The sequence below is a fragment of the Podarcis muralis genome, chromosome 2 (genome assembly GCF_964188315.1).
Source record: "Podarcis muralis chromosome 2, rPodMur119.hap1.1, whole genome shotgun sequence".
NCBI classification, from domain to species: domain Eukaryota; kingdom Metazoa; phylum Chordata; class Lepidosauria; order Squamata; family Lacertidae; genus Podarcis; species Podarcis muralis.
In genome coordinates this window covers 123,912,135-123,925,393 of record NC_135656.1, presented here as the reverse complement: position 1 = coordinate 123,925,393, position 13,259 = coordinate 123,912,135, and the positions used below count along the sequence as shown (strand labels likewise).

Genomic DNA, 13,259 nt, shown 5'->3' with positions numbered 1-13,259 from the left:
TTGCTGTGTCTTAAGTTCTCTGGTTCTCTTCCTTGAAGACCTAACAATATTTTCTTATCGCCCACTTTAAACCAGGTGATGGAGGAGGCAATCAGAATTTTGAGGAGCCATCTGTAAATTACTTCAGTTTGAGTGAACACCTTAGCACCCATCTACAAACTAACACAGAGGAGAAACCATTTAAATGTGTGGAGTGTGGAAAGTGCTTCAGACGGAATGGAACTCTTACAACGCATCTACGAATTCATACAGGGGAGAAACCCTTTAAATGTACGGAGTGTGGAAAGAGCTTCCGTCACAGTGTATCTCTCACAAAACATCAACAAATTCACAAAGGGGAGAAACCCTTTAAATGTATGGAGTGTGGAAGGAGCTTCAGACAGTGTTCACACCTTACTAAACATCAACGAACTCACACAGGGGAGAAACCATTTAAATGTATGGAGTGTGGAAAGAGCTTCAGTCACAGTGGAGATCTTAAAAGACATCTCCAGACTCACACAGGGGAGAAACCATTTAAATGTATGGAGTGTGGGAAGAGCTTCAGTGAAAATGGAAAACTTAACATACATATACGAACTCATACAGGGGAAAAACCATTTAACTGTATGGAGTGTGGAAAGAGCTTCAGTGAAAGCGGAAATCTTAGTGTTCATCAACGAACTCACACAGGTGAGAAACCATTTAAATGTATGGAGTGTGGGAAGTGCTTCAGTGAGAATGGAACTCTTACAAGACATCAGCGAACTCACACAGGGGAGAAACCATATAAATGTGTGGAGTGTGGCATGTGCTTCATTTGTAGTTCGAGACTCACTGTGCATCAGCAAAGTCACACCGGGGAGAAACCATTTAAATGTTTGGAGTGTGGCAAGTGTTTCCTTCAGTGCTCACGCCTTACTATACATCAACGATATCACACAGGGGAGAAACCCTTTAAATGTATTGAGTGTGGAAGGAGCTTCAGACAGTATTCACACCTTACTAGACATCAACGAACTCACACAGGGGAGAAACCATTTAAATGTATGGAATGTGGGAAGAGCTTCAGTCACAGTGGAGGTCTTACAACACATCTACAGACTCACACGGGGGAGAAACCATTTAAATGTATGGAGTGTGGAAAGTGCTTCAGTGAAAATGGGAAACTTACCATACATGTACGGACTCATACAGGGGAAAAACCATTTAAATGTATGGAGTGTGGAAAGAGCTTCAGCGAAAGCGGAAATCTTACTGTACATCAACGAATTCACACAGGGGAGAAACCGTTTAAATGTGAGGAGTGTGGGCAGAGCTTCAGTCGGAATGGAACTCTTACAATACATCTACGAATTCATACGGGGGAGAAACCATATAAATGTATGGAGTGTGGGCAGAGCTTCAGTGACAATGGATACCTTACTGTACATCAACGAACTCATACAGGGGAGAAACCATTTAGATGTATGGAGTGTGGGAAGTGCTTCAGTCACAGTGGAAACTTGAGACAACATCAGCGGATTCACACAGGGGAGAACCCATATAAATGCATGGAGTGTGGAAAGAGCTTCACTGAGAATGGAACGCTTAGAAAACATCAACAGACTCACACAGGGGAGAAACCATATAAATGTATTGAATGTGGAAAGAGCTTCATCTGTAGTGGAACACTTAGAAATCATCAACGGACTCACACAAGGGAGTAACCATGTAGGCGTATGGAGTGTGGAAAGAACTTCAATCCGAATATTCTTATTTTTTTTGTGACCCCAGCACATGTGAAACTAAAGTGCTTCAGTTTAATAAAGTACATACAAAATGTTTACAGACTCATAGGGGAGAAACCATTTAGGTGTATGGAGGGTAGAAAGTTGCCCCCTCAAGAGCTCACTTCTTCCTTCAGATGAACAGGTTCCTATAGGTAGAAATCAAATTTAAACGCATTCTGTGTATGTGATATTCTGGTGTGTCAATGTAAAGTTGTACATTCATGTAGTAAAGTAATGAATACTCACACTACTTAGTAAAGTATAAGTTGCTTTGTATTATTAGATAGGGAGAAGGGGTGTGAATCTGGAGTTGTTGTGTTTAATGATGATGGGCTTGAGAGTCTGCTGAATTTTGGTCTTTGATCAAGAGAGTTGGAAGAGTTGATGTTTGGAGTTAGAAATGGATAGTTGTGAAAAGGGGAGTGTGACACACGTTGTGTTGCTTTGCAAAAAGAGTTGGTTAAACTAGTATTATAGGAACGGCGGCATGAGACGCATTGTTTTAACTGCAATAAAGCAACAAATAAGAAACAGGCTGAAAGCAACTTCTTATCTGCATAAAGTAATCCTGAATACATGGTCTATAGGTCATACAGTAATAGTGCTGCAATGCCTCCTCATTCTGTGAAGGGCAAGGTCTTCAGAAAAAACATAGCTGGTGGCAGCAGGAATAAAGGGGGTTTTTAAAAGAAAGAGACAGAAAAGTCTCAGCTCTTAGCTGTGCATCTTGCATGAGGTGGGAAGGTGGCAACAGGGCACTGTAGGTCTAGAAGCAAGTGGCAGGTTACACGAGAGGGTGTAAAATACATCAGTGGAAGCTCATGCCTAATTATCCCCAAATTAGCACCCAGAGGGGAGAAACCACAGGAGAACTTCCTACAAATCCATGAACTGCCATAAGGCTGCAACCACCTCAGGCATTTAAGGGAAGAGAGGCTGCCTCCACATTTGCAAGCAGGATTTAAGACATACCTACTATTACAGCCAACAAGAAACTTCCTTCCAACCAATAGGGCATAGGGATAGGTCCACAAGTGTGAAGGGAAAGTTAACCCTTACCTCTCCATTTGTGGCACAAACACAATTCCAGTTGAAGAATGGAACACTTTTGGAAAGAAAAGATGCTGCAGGTACCAGTGAATCCCCTAGTCGGTCCATTTTCACTCCTAAACATCATGTGGCTACCCCAGGGCTACTGCTTTTGTGACAAGCAATAATAATATAATAATAATCTGATTGGGTTGACCCAGATACTCTGGACAACTTCCGACATAATAAAAACACACAAAACATCAATTATTAAATGCTTCCTGATACAGTACTATGTTTTGGAAAGTTGTGTACAGTGGTACCTCTGGTTACTAATGGAATCCATTCCGGAGGTCCATTCATAACCAGAAACCACTCGTAGCATGAGGCGTGCTTTCGCTAATGGTGCTTCCTGCTGCTTGCACGCTTCTGGTGTGCGATTTCCGCTCGCATCCTGGGGCAAAGTTCACAACCAGGAGTGGCTACTTCCGGGGTGGCGGAGCTTGTAACCCGAAGCGTGTGCAACCAGAGGTACCACTGTAGCTGTTTATCTCTTTGACTTCTGATGGGAGGGCGCCACTACCGAGAAGACCCTCTGCCTGCTACCCTGTAACTTCTCACAGTGAGGGAACTGCCAGAAGACCCTCTGAGGAAGACCTCATTGTCCAGTCTGGATGATGGGGGTGGAGACGCTCCTTCGGGTATACTGGGCCAGGGCTGTTTAGGCCAGCACCAACATTTTGACATGTGCTCGTAAACATACTGGGAGCCAGTGTAGGTCTTTCAAGACTGGTGTTGTTATGTGGTCTTGGCCGCTCCCAATCACCTGTCTAGCTGCAGCATTCTGGATTAGTTGTCGTTTCCAGGTCACCTTCAAAGGTAGCCCCACGTAGAGCGCATTGCAGTAGTCCAAGCGGGAGATAACTAGAGCATGCACCACTCTGGTGAGACAGTCTGTGGGCTGGTAGGGTCTCAGGAATAAAGGGGGAGTTTAGTGGGAGAACTAGGAAAGACTCAACTCCTCTGCATGTTTTGCACGACATGAGAAGGTGGGACAGGGGAGTGTGGGAGCATCTCGAATCAAGCAGGTGTGTGACAAGAGTGTGCAAAATGCTTCACTGTAAGCTCATTGCTTATTTTCCCCAAAATGAAACCCATGGAGAGAAACCATATGGGGTAGTCTGCCCACTCCAGGTAACACCCCCCCCCCCCCGGGATCCACAGCACCATTCACACAACAGAATCTACCGTAGAGACAGGAAAAATCTCAAAAGTGGGGGGGGGGTCTATGACTTTCTTTTGAAAAACAGGTTCTGCAGAACTTGCCCAATTGGGGAAATCTGTCGTATAGAACTCAGTGGGAATTACTTCTGAATAAAAATCCTTCGGATTGAACAGGATGTTTACTCAGAAGTCAGTCCCACTCAATTCAATGGGGTTTACTCCCAGGTAACTGGTTAAAGACTAAAACAGTGTTTCTAAAGGGATATGGATATTCCAAGGGGGCCCCAGGTGAACATCGTGTAAATGGGGGGCCAGAGCACGAGACTCGGGGGCCACAGAGGGAAGTGAGAAGTGAAGAAAGAAAAGCAGAGAAGTGCCCGTGCTTCGCAGTGGATTTATAAATAAAAACTATAAATAAAAAGGTCTATGTACAAGCAAAACATTTAAATAGCTACCTTTCTACCGTCGGGGGGGGGGGGGGCAAAGGAAGGAAAGAAGGTCGGGAGGGGGCCATGGTTGGAAAAAGGCCGAGGGACACTAGACTCCATGACCGTGGACGGGGGGGGGGGGGTCCTTTCCCACTACATTCCTAGGTCTCTGCTTGCGGGGGGGGGGGGTCACCCTGGGTGAACGAACTCGCGTCCTAGAGAGGCAGGAAGTGACGGAGGAGGGCGGGGGGGGTAGAGGCAATGTTGGAGGGGGTGGGGTCTCCATGCACATCCCGGGAAGAGAAGGAGGCCTGCAAAGGAGGAGGGAAGAGGTGCAACATTTCGGGAGGGGCGTGATTTGGGGTGCAGGGAGGGAGAAGAATTTGCATTTCCTCCCCATCAATCTACAAATAGGGCGGGAGGGGGGAAGGTGAGGGGGTCATTAAAGCAAGGAAGGTCGCCCCCCTTTCCCTCTGGGAACCAGGAGAGCCAGTCTGCAATCGGCTGCAAAAGGGGGGGGGCGTCCTCTCCCCCAAACAAGGTTTGCATTGCAGGATCCTCTTGGAAGCGGAGAGATCAGCCAGACTCCGGGGGGGGGGGGGAGAGAGATTTTGCTTCCAGAGAAGGGTTCTCCCCCCCCCACCCCCATGCAACCTGACTGGGACACGGAACCAGTTGTGCCAGTTTCACCCCACGACCGTGGGTCCCCGGGGCTGTGGGTGCCATTCAGTATGCATGGCCCAGGCACCGAAATTTGTGGGTGCCCGGCCCCTTCATGGGGAAATGGGTGGGTGCTCAGGGACCCAGGGAGCTGGCACCTATGCACTGAAAGTCACCAGGGGACATTCCCCCCCCCCCCATTTTAGACCTAGCCTCCTAACCCATTTTTATCTATTTCTTCACACTCAGCCTGGAACACCCCCCTCCCTTGGCCTCCTGCGTCAGGGAGCCGGTCTGGGCGGGAGGGGGGCTTTGCTCCTCCAGGACCCTGATCTGCCCCCCCCCCCCCGAAATCTGCTGCTGAAGCCCCTGCCTCAGTGGGTCGGAGATCGGGAGGGCAAGCAGGGGAGAGGAAGTGGAAGCAGCTGGAGAACAGAGTCGCCTCTGGATTGGGGGAGAGGGAGGAAATTTTGAGTTGGGTGGGGGGTGAGAGATGGACAGTGTCAAGGGAAATCGGCCTCCGGGGCTTCCTGAGTAAGAAGGAGGCTGACGGGAGAAGGAAGGGAGAGCCCCCCCCCCCCCAGCTCTCCTTTCAGAAATCCCAGTCTGGCGGGCTGAGGTTGCTTTGGCACAAAGGAAAGAGCCTTGTTGGGTTTCCCATGTTGGGGGGTGCAGTTGGGGAGGGGTTGCTGTGCTGCTTTTGTGCCCCAAAACTGGAGGGAAGAGGCACATTTTCCATTTCCTGAAGCATGAAAAAGCACCTGTCAGTTTCCCTCCTGCTTGGCAAGGGAAATGGGCCCATGGATGGCAGGATTTGAAAGTGATCAAGGTCTCAGGAGCCCTTTAAATATGTTCATGGCAAAGACTGGAGGAATTAAAGAAATGCCCCCTCCCCAGCTGGACTTGGGGGAAAGGGGGGGGGAAGCAGTTCAATCTCTCCCCCCCCACACACACACTCTCTGCCACCCTCACCCCAGGAGGGCCTAGTAATAAGGGGGGGGGGCGGGATGAAAGCACAACAGCCCTGTAAGGTGGGTCAGTCTCAGTAAAATATAGCTGTTATAACTGGTGTGGGCGTGTTCTCCAGCCAGGGGGCCACATTCCCTTCTGAACAGTCATCCAGGGGCCACATGCCATTGATGGGTGGGGCCAAAGATCAGGGTGGGTGGAGCTATGGGTGCAAATTTGACATTTGTCCAGTAGCTACATTCATTCCAAGGGTCTTTTCCAGCCATTCAATAGGAGGATCCAGGGCAGTGATTTTAAAGGTGGGGGGGCGGCCTGGGAGATTGCTGAGGCCTCAAGGGCTGGATTTGGCCCCTGCTACTGAGGTTCCCCAGCCCACAGTTAGGGTGCTGGGCTTGGACCAGGGGAACCCACACTTTGCTACGCAGCTCCTGAGTGACCTTGAGTTAAAGGTCTGGAGACGTGCAATTAATGCAAGGATTGTTAGAAAGTTTGATGCACCTTTTGCCAATTCCAGAGGTTGTCTAGCTCTACTTAATATTTGTTCCCCAGGCAAAGGTCTGCCATCTGTCTAAATAAATCTGCCTTTCTCTATTGTTCCTGCTTTGAAGTACATCGTGACAACAGCTGAGAGAGACCCAGAAGTGGCTCAGTTTACGCCTCCTCCAAATCGCCTACAGGCAGCGCAATGGCCTCTGAGGCATCCTTTGGACTGTCTCTCCTTATCAGTGGAGTGGAAAGAGGAGCCAGGCAGCTTCCTCAGGTAGGGAAAGAGCAACGGGAGCAGGGAGGAGGGAAGAGGCACAGATGGGACCACCCAGCCTCTCTCTGTGTTGAGTGGGGATGATGGGGATCTAAGAGAACCTCTGTTTTCTTCCTCTTCTTCTTCCAGGCCCTCTTGACCTTTGAGGAGGTGGCTGTGTTTTTCACGGAGGAGGAGTGGGCTCTGCTGGATCCTGGCCAAAGAGCTCTGCACAAGGAAGTCATGGAGGAGAATTATGAGATGGTGGCCTCTCTAGGTGAGGGCACATTTTTATCCCTCCTGGCAGCTAGATATTGGAGGTGGGAACACCTGCTGCCTCCTCCTCTCCTTCCCCCCAAAACCCATGTGAGTGAGATACTCTCTATTGTTCAGGGCTGCGGGAGAGCTGCCACCCTCCCCTCCCCTCCCCTCCCTCCGTCTTGTAGAATCACAGGGAACTCCAATAATAATCATTATTATTTTATTTATTCATTCATTCATTCCCAGCCCACCTGGCTGGGTTTCCACAGCTACTCTGGGCGGCTCCCAACAGAATATTAAAAATGGAATCAAACATAAAAAAAACTTCCCTAAAGCATCCAGAACAGATGGCCCCACCTCTTTTGCTTAAAGGAGCGTCTCCACCCCCATCATTCTACCCAGACACTGAGGTCCAGCGCCAAGGGCCTTCTGGCGGTTCTCTCCCTGCAAGAAGCCAAGTTACAGGGAACCAGGCAGAGGCCCTTCTCGGCAGTGGCGCCCGCCCTGTGGAACGCCCTCCCACCAGATGTCAAAGAGAACAACAACTACCAGACTTTTTTAAGATATCTGAAGGCAGCCCCATTTAGGGAAGCTTTTAATATTTGATGCATTACTGTATTTTAATATTTTGTTGGGAACTGCTCAGAGTGGCTGGGGAAGCCCAGCCAGATGGGCGGGGTATAAATAACAACAACAACAACAACAACAACAACAAATAATTTATTATAAAGCCACTGAAAAAGGATAGGGAGCACAGCAACTGCCACTGCCACCTTTTCGGGTAGACATATCCTGTGGGGCTGGCTCAAGAGAGTTGTGAAATCCGTGTGCACGCCCACACACCGTCCTCTTTGAAATTGCTTGAGGAAATGACACGGTTGCTGCTTGAGGAAATTCTGTAGATGTGAGGGACACTCCTCAATGGAGGGGGACCTGCTGAGAAAAGGGGAGAAGGAGAAGAGAAATAGAGTGGCTTGTGCACCCTGCCTAGCTGCAGCTATCGCAATTGCTACAGTCTGCAGTCATTGCTGTGTGTGTGTGTGTGAGTGTGAGAGAGAGACAGAGAGAGGCGAAGCTGCACCAGCCCTGATTGGCATGTCTAGTCCCCCCCCTTTTTTTTTAACAATTTCCATGCCTCCTGTTTTGCATTTGTGTTTATTTTGAGCTTTCAGTTGGAATGAATGAGAGATAGCTATATTGGTATGACAACCGAGGCGGGTGCTAGAATAAAACACACGCCCTTTTGGTCGTATGTCTAAAATGCCGATTGAGCAAAACATGGAAAAAAAGGCAGTTGTGACGGACGACCAGAGTCTGGCCATTCAGTCCCCCAGAAATTCCACCAGAGGGATGGAGCCTCTCTCTGATTGGCCAGCAACACTTTTGGAGGGAAAATAAAACGAGCCGTTTCTGAGGGAGAGAGTTTGATTTGAGAGAAGATGGAGAGGGATTGTTCTGAGGTGGGAGTTGGGGAGGAGGATAGGATTTGACTGAGGGAGAACGGGTTCTGGTTTGAGTCGTAGACCCACTCTGAGGAGACTGTCCATAGCCAGAGGAAAGACCCTCCCAGCTTGGATAGGGAGACCCAGTTGAGGGTCTGGGGAAGGTCTACAGCAGGCACCCCCAAACTCAGCCCTCCAGACGTTTTGGGACTACAACTCCCATCATCCCTAGCTAACAGGACCAGTGGTCGGGGATGATGGGAATTGTAGTCCCAAAACATCTGGAGGGCCGAGTTTGGGGATGCCTGGTCTACAGACAGGGGTGTCCTGGGAGGGCTGACTCTTGAGGCAGGAGAAGCAGATCCTGGGGGGATTCAGGCTCCTCGGGGTCTCCTTCCAGTCAGGAGGGGGCAATTCTTCTAGGGAGAGAAGACCCCCAAGTCAGTCACAAGGGGGGAGGGGATCCCCTGGGTCTGTCAAGCCATTTTGGAATTACTTCAGGAGTGGAGTTGCTTAGCGAGGGAAAGTGCCCCGCGCTCATGAACCAGGGCATTGATCAGTGAAGGAAGCTGTGTTGTATTATTTAATTGAACCACCTCTCCTAACTAAGTTAACAGAAACTGAGTCAAGCATTTTGCCACCTATTTTGGAAACCAGAACACCTGCCTGAAGTGTACCAACTGATTTCTTTAGCAACTAAAGTTTAAGAAGAGCTGTGCCTATAGTATTGTGTTTAAGCTTGTGACATCTTTATGTCTAGTTTTAGTACAGTCATACATCGGGATAAATACGCTTCAGGATAAGTATTTTCGGGTTGCGCTCCTCGGTGACCCGGAAGTAATGGAGCACGTTACTTCCAGGTTTCACCACTCGTGCATGCACAGACGGTTAAAATGATGTCACGCGCATGCGCAGAATCGGCAAAACACGACCCACGCAGACACGCAGTTGCGCCTTACGTCCTGTTTGGGATGCGAACAGGGCTCCAGAACAGATCCCGTTCGCATCCCGAGGTACCACTGTAATAAGTTCCACTCGAAAGAACACATTTCCTGACCCACTTGGTTCCCCAACCTCTTTTTATTTAGTGAAACTTTTCCTGTTTGTTGGATCAACTCCTGCCTAAGACTCTAATTACTAATTTTTCCCTCACAAAAGTCCCCCACGCGTTAACCCGTGGTAAAGGGTAAAACTTGGTGTACAGTGGTACCTCAGGTTTAGTACTTAATTCGTTCCGGAGGTCTGTACTTAACCTGAAACTGTTCTTAACCTGAAGCACCACTTTAGCTAATGGGGCCTCCTGCTGCTGCCGCGCTGCCGGAGCACGATTTCTGTTCTCAACCTGAAGCAAAGTTCTTAACCTGAAGCACTATTTCTGGGTTAGCAGAGTGTGTAACCTGAAGCGTATGTGACCTGAAGCATATGTAACCCGAGGTACCACTGTAATTGGCATACAGTGAGGTGTGCGCGCAATATTTAATTGGGGGCAGTTAGTGGGGTGAGTCCACCGCACTATTAATTGGTGGTAAGTGGTTGGATCTTCACAAAACTGAGAGGCTTTATTCCTCTACCTGTCTTAGAACAACCCCATCCCAGCAGTGATGTGTGAATTGACCTCACTTGTTGAGGTCCAGGTAGAGAAACTCATGGACAGGGAGCCTCAGGACAAGAAAGCTGTGGGAAGGTGCATAGTGGGGAAGCTAAAAAAATGTGTTTTATATTTTTATTTATTTTTCATTTTATTTTGACAAAGTACCATATCTCCTCAAAATTATTCCTCCTGCATATTCCCCGTCTTACCTTAATGGCACATGTTAATTTATCATTAATAGCTATATCCCTCACCTCTTTATACCATTCTTCCATTTTATATTCTGCTTGCCCCTTCCACTTCCTAGCTATAATAATTTGTGCAGCTGTCAATAAATTTGTGAGCAAGTCCTTCATAGCCTGCGAACCTTCCGTCCCATCGTAAATCGGTAACAGTGCTACTTCTGGCCTGTTGGTCAGCTTTAACCCATTGATTTCTGTTATCTCCTTAAACACCCCTTGCCTTAAAAAATTGTACATATTTACACCCCCACCACCTGGGAACATAATTCCCTGTTTTCTGGCATCTGCTCCAACATAACACCAAATATTCCTCGTTTATTCAATTCAGTCTGACTGGTGTTAAATACCATCTTCAAACTAATTTATAATAATTTTCTTTTATTTCTATAGACAACATTTTCAACATACGTTTCTCCCATATTTCCCAGCTTTGACTATCTATCTGCCCTGTTGTCTCATTTTCGCACACCCACACCTCTTTAAATTGATCTTCTTGATCCTCCATTTCTACTAATATTTTATAAATTTCTCTTGTTTGCCCTTTTATAACTGTATTTTCTTCTTTATCTCCCCTTTTTATAATCATTTTAAAGTTGGGGAGACCCAGTCCACCTGTTTTCTGGGGTTTATACCATCTTCTTTTACTATCTCTAGGTTTCTTACCCCATTACAAAATTTATTGATCATACAACGGGTTTTCAATTGTTAGCAAGGTTTCATCTGCAAATAAGCTTATTTTCTCTTTTCTTTTATTGCTTATTCCTTTGTATTTCCACTGAGCCTAGGGCTTGCCGATCGGAAGGTCAGTGGCTCAAATCCCCGCCACGGGGTGAGCTCCCGTCGCTCGGTCCCAGCTCCTGCCAACCTAGCAGTTTGAAAGCATGTCAGAGTGCAAGTAGATAAACAAGTACCGCTCCAGCGGAAAGGTAAATGGCGTTTCCATGCGCTGCTCTGGTTTTGCCAGAAGCGGCTTAGTCCTGCTGGCCACATGACCTGGAAAAACTGTCTGCGAACTAACGTCGGCTCCCTTGGCCAGTAAAGTAAGATGAGCGCCGCAACCCCAGAGTCATTTGCGACTGGACCTTTACCTTTTCTATCATTACATTGGCCAGAGTTTCAATGACCAATAGAAATAAAATTGGGGAAAGGAGGCATTCTTGTTCGGTGCCCCAGGATAATGTTATTTGTTTTGTTATACCATCGTTCACTACGACATATGCCTTGTTCCTCAAATATAATTGATTCATTAATCCCTTAAATTGTTCTCAAAATCCTAAGCTTTCTATAATCATTTTTAACGGTTGCAGTCAAATGCCTTAATAGGAAGTTTTAAAATGTTACTATGCCAGCTTTCAATTTATTTCTTCTTTTTATATCTCTTTTATTCAACACTCTTCCTATTAAACTAGACATTTGTCTTCCTGCTGCAAAGCCACATTGGTTTTTATTTATATATTTATACATAAAATTATTTATTAATTAATTTCGGGCTCAAAAAATAGGGGTCGCCTTATAGACGAAAAATATGGTATTTCCCTATCTTATTTACTTTGACTATTATTGAAGATCCTTCTATCTAACCTCCACCTTCTGGCTTCCTTGTAATCTTTCCTTATTTTTAATACCATATTAACCAATGTGTGGTCAGTTACCTTTATTATTCCAATTTCCGTATTCATTATTTTCGATATTGAGTTTTTTGAAACGAAGATATAATCGATCCTTGAGTAGGTCTTATGCACTGGTGAGAAGAACAAAAAATTCTTCTCTCCTCCCCTCATCACTCTCCAAACATCTTTCATATCTTTCCTTTTCATAATTTTAGCTAATCCTATAATGATATTATATCTTTTCTCTGAGGTAGGATTTATCTTATCCAATTGTTTATCTAATACCATATTGAAATATGCTGCCACAATCATATGGCCCTTTGGAATATCCTCCATTTCCTTGAATACTTTATCAAAAAATTCCACCTGATTTTCATTAGCAACATAAATATTAATTATAATGTATTTCCCCCTGCTATTGTTCCTTGAATTATAATGCATCTTCCCTCAGGATCTTTCTTCATTTTTAATATACTAAACCAGCATCTCTTTGAAATTGTAGTTGCTACCCCTCTTGATTTTGAAGTACCAAGTGCTTTTTCATAATTATTTATACCTCTCAGTCTGTGTTCATTAACCCCCTCTTTCTTCTGATGCATTTCCTGTAAAAATATTATATCTGCTTTATCTTTATTCAGTAATGTTTCTATCCTCCTTTTCCTAATCAACCTCCACCCTTTAATGTTTGAAATCCTTATTTCATTATCCATGTGGTACCTCGGTTTTCAAATGTCTCCATTGACTAACATTTTGGTTTTTGAATGCCGTAAACCCGGAAGTTAATGCTTTGGTTTTTGAACACGCCTCAAAAGTCAAATATGCCATGTGGCTTCTGCTGAGTGCAAGATTCTGAGGCCTAGCTGTTGGCTGCTGAGTTTTTGGTTTTCGAACACTTCAGAACGGTCTTCCATAACGGATTACGTTCGAAAACGGAGGTACCACTGTAGTACTGTTTATTATTTCACTACTCCAGGTTACACTCCTGCTTGAAAAGTTTCTTAAGGACTAACCTGTATTCTTTGCTTCATAATACTTGTTCTTCAGAGACATCCATCTTTTCAAATATTTTCTCTGGGGGCTCTCAGTTTCTGCTGCTTACTCCATAGCCAGCAGGGCCTGCCCCCCCAAATGTGTATTTTAAATGCTGGTTTTAATGTCTTGTTTTGTTTTGTTTTTGGACTAAAATATTGTAAGTTTTGTTGAGTTCCCATACCCCCAAAAGTAACAAATACATTGAATAAATAGGCATCAGCAGGATCTGGTGGCTTTAGTTTTCCTGGCCCACAGTGCACATCATCAGATTGCAGCCCATA

The 13,259-nt window shown here is 46.1% G+C and overlaps 2 protein-coding genes across 15 annotated transcripts in view; both read left to right on the top strand.

Annotated features, from left to right (window-relative positions):
• Positions 1-13,259, top strand: part of LOC114592655 (uncharacterized) — a 51,019-nt gene that overhangs the window by 5,315 nt on the left and 32,445 nt on the right. The window contains exon 5 of one of the 6 annotated variants that reach the window (XM_077923133.1): positions 76-2,282. The exons of the other annotated variants lie outside the window; for them this stretch is intronic. Within the exon in view, the coding sequence (XP_077779259.1) occupies positions 76-1,688 (1,613 nt within the window). The 3' untranslated portion in view covers positions 1,689-2,282. Of the gene's footprint in view, positions 1-75; positions 2,283-13,259 lie in introns of those variants that run through there. 6 annotated transcript variants of the gene reach the window in all.
• LOC114592541 (uncharacterized) overlaps positions 1-13,259 on the top strand; it is a 29,239-nt gene that overhangs the window by 12,072 nt on the left and 3,908 nt on the right. For 2 of the 9 annotated variants that reach the window (XM_028720737.2, XM_077923140.1), the window contains exons 1-2: positions 6,068-6,821; positions 6,951-7,077. The exons of 2 other annotated variants lie outside the window; for them this stretch is intronic. In XM_028720737.2, coding sequence (XP_028576570.2) covers positions 6,747-6,821; positions 6,951-7,077 — 202 coding nt within the window. In that variant the 5' untranslated portion in view covers positions 6,068-6,746. Of the gene's footprint in view, positions 1-4,695; positions 4,765-4,856; positions 4,974-6,067; positions 6,822-6,950; positions 7,078-10,168; positions 10,188-13,259 lie in introns of those variants that run through there. 5 more of the 9 variants (XM_077923137.1, XM_077923138.1, XM_077923139.1 and 2 more) reach the window with 5 other exon arrangements.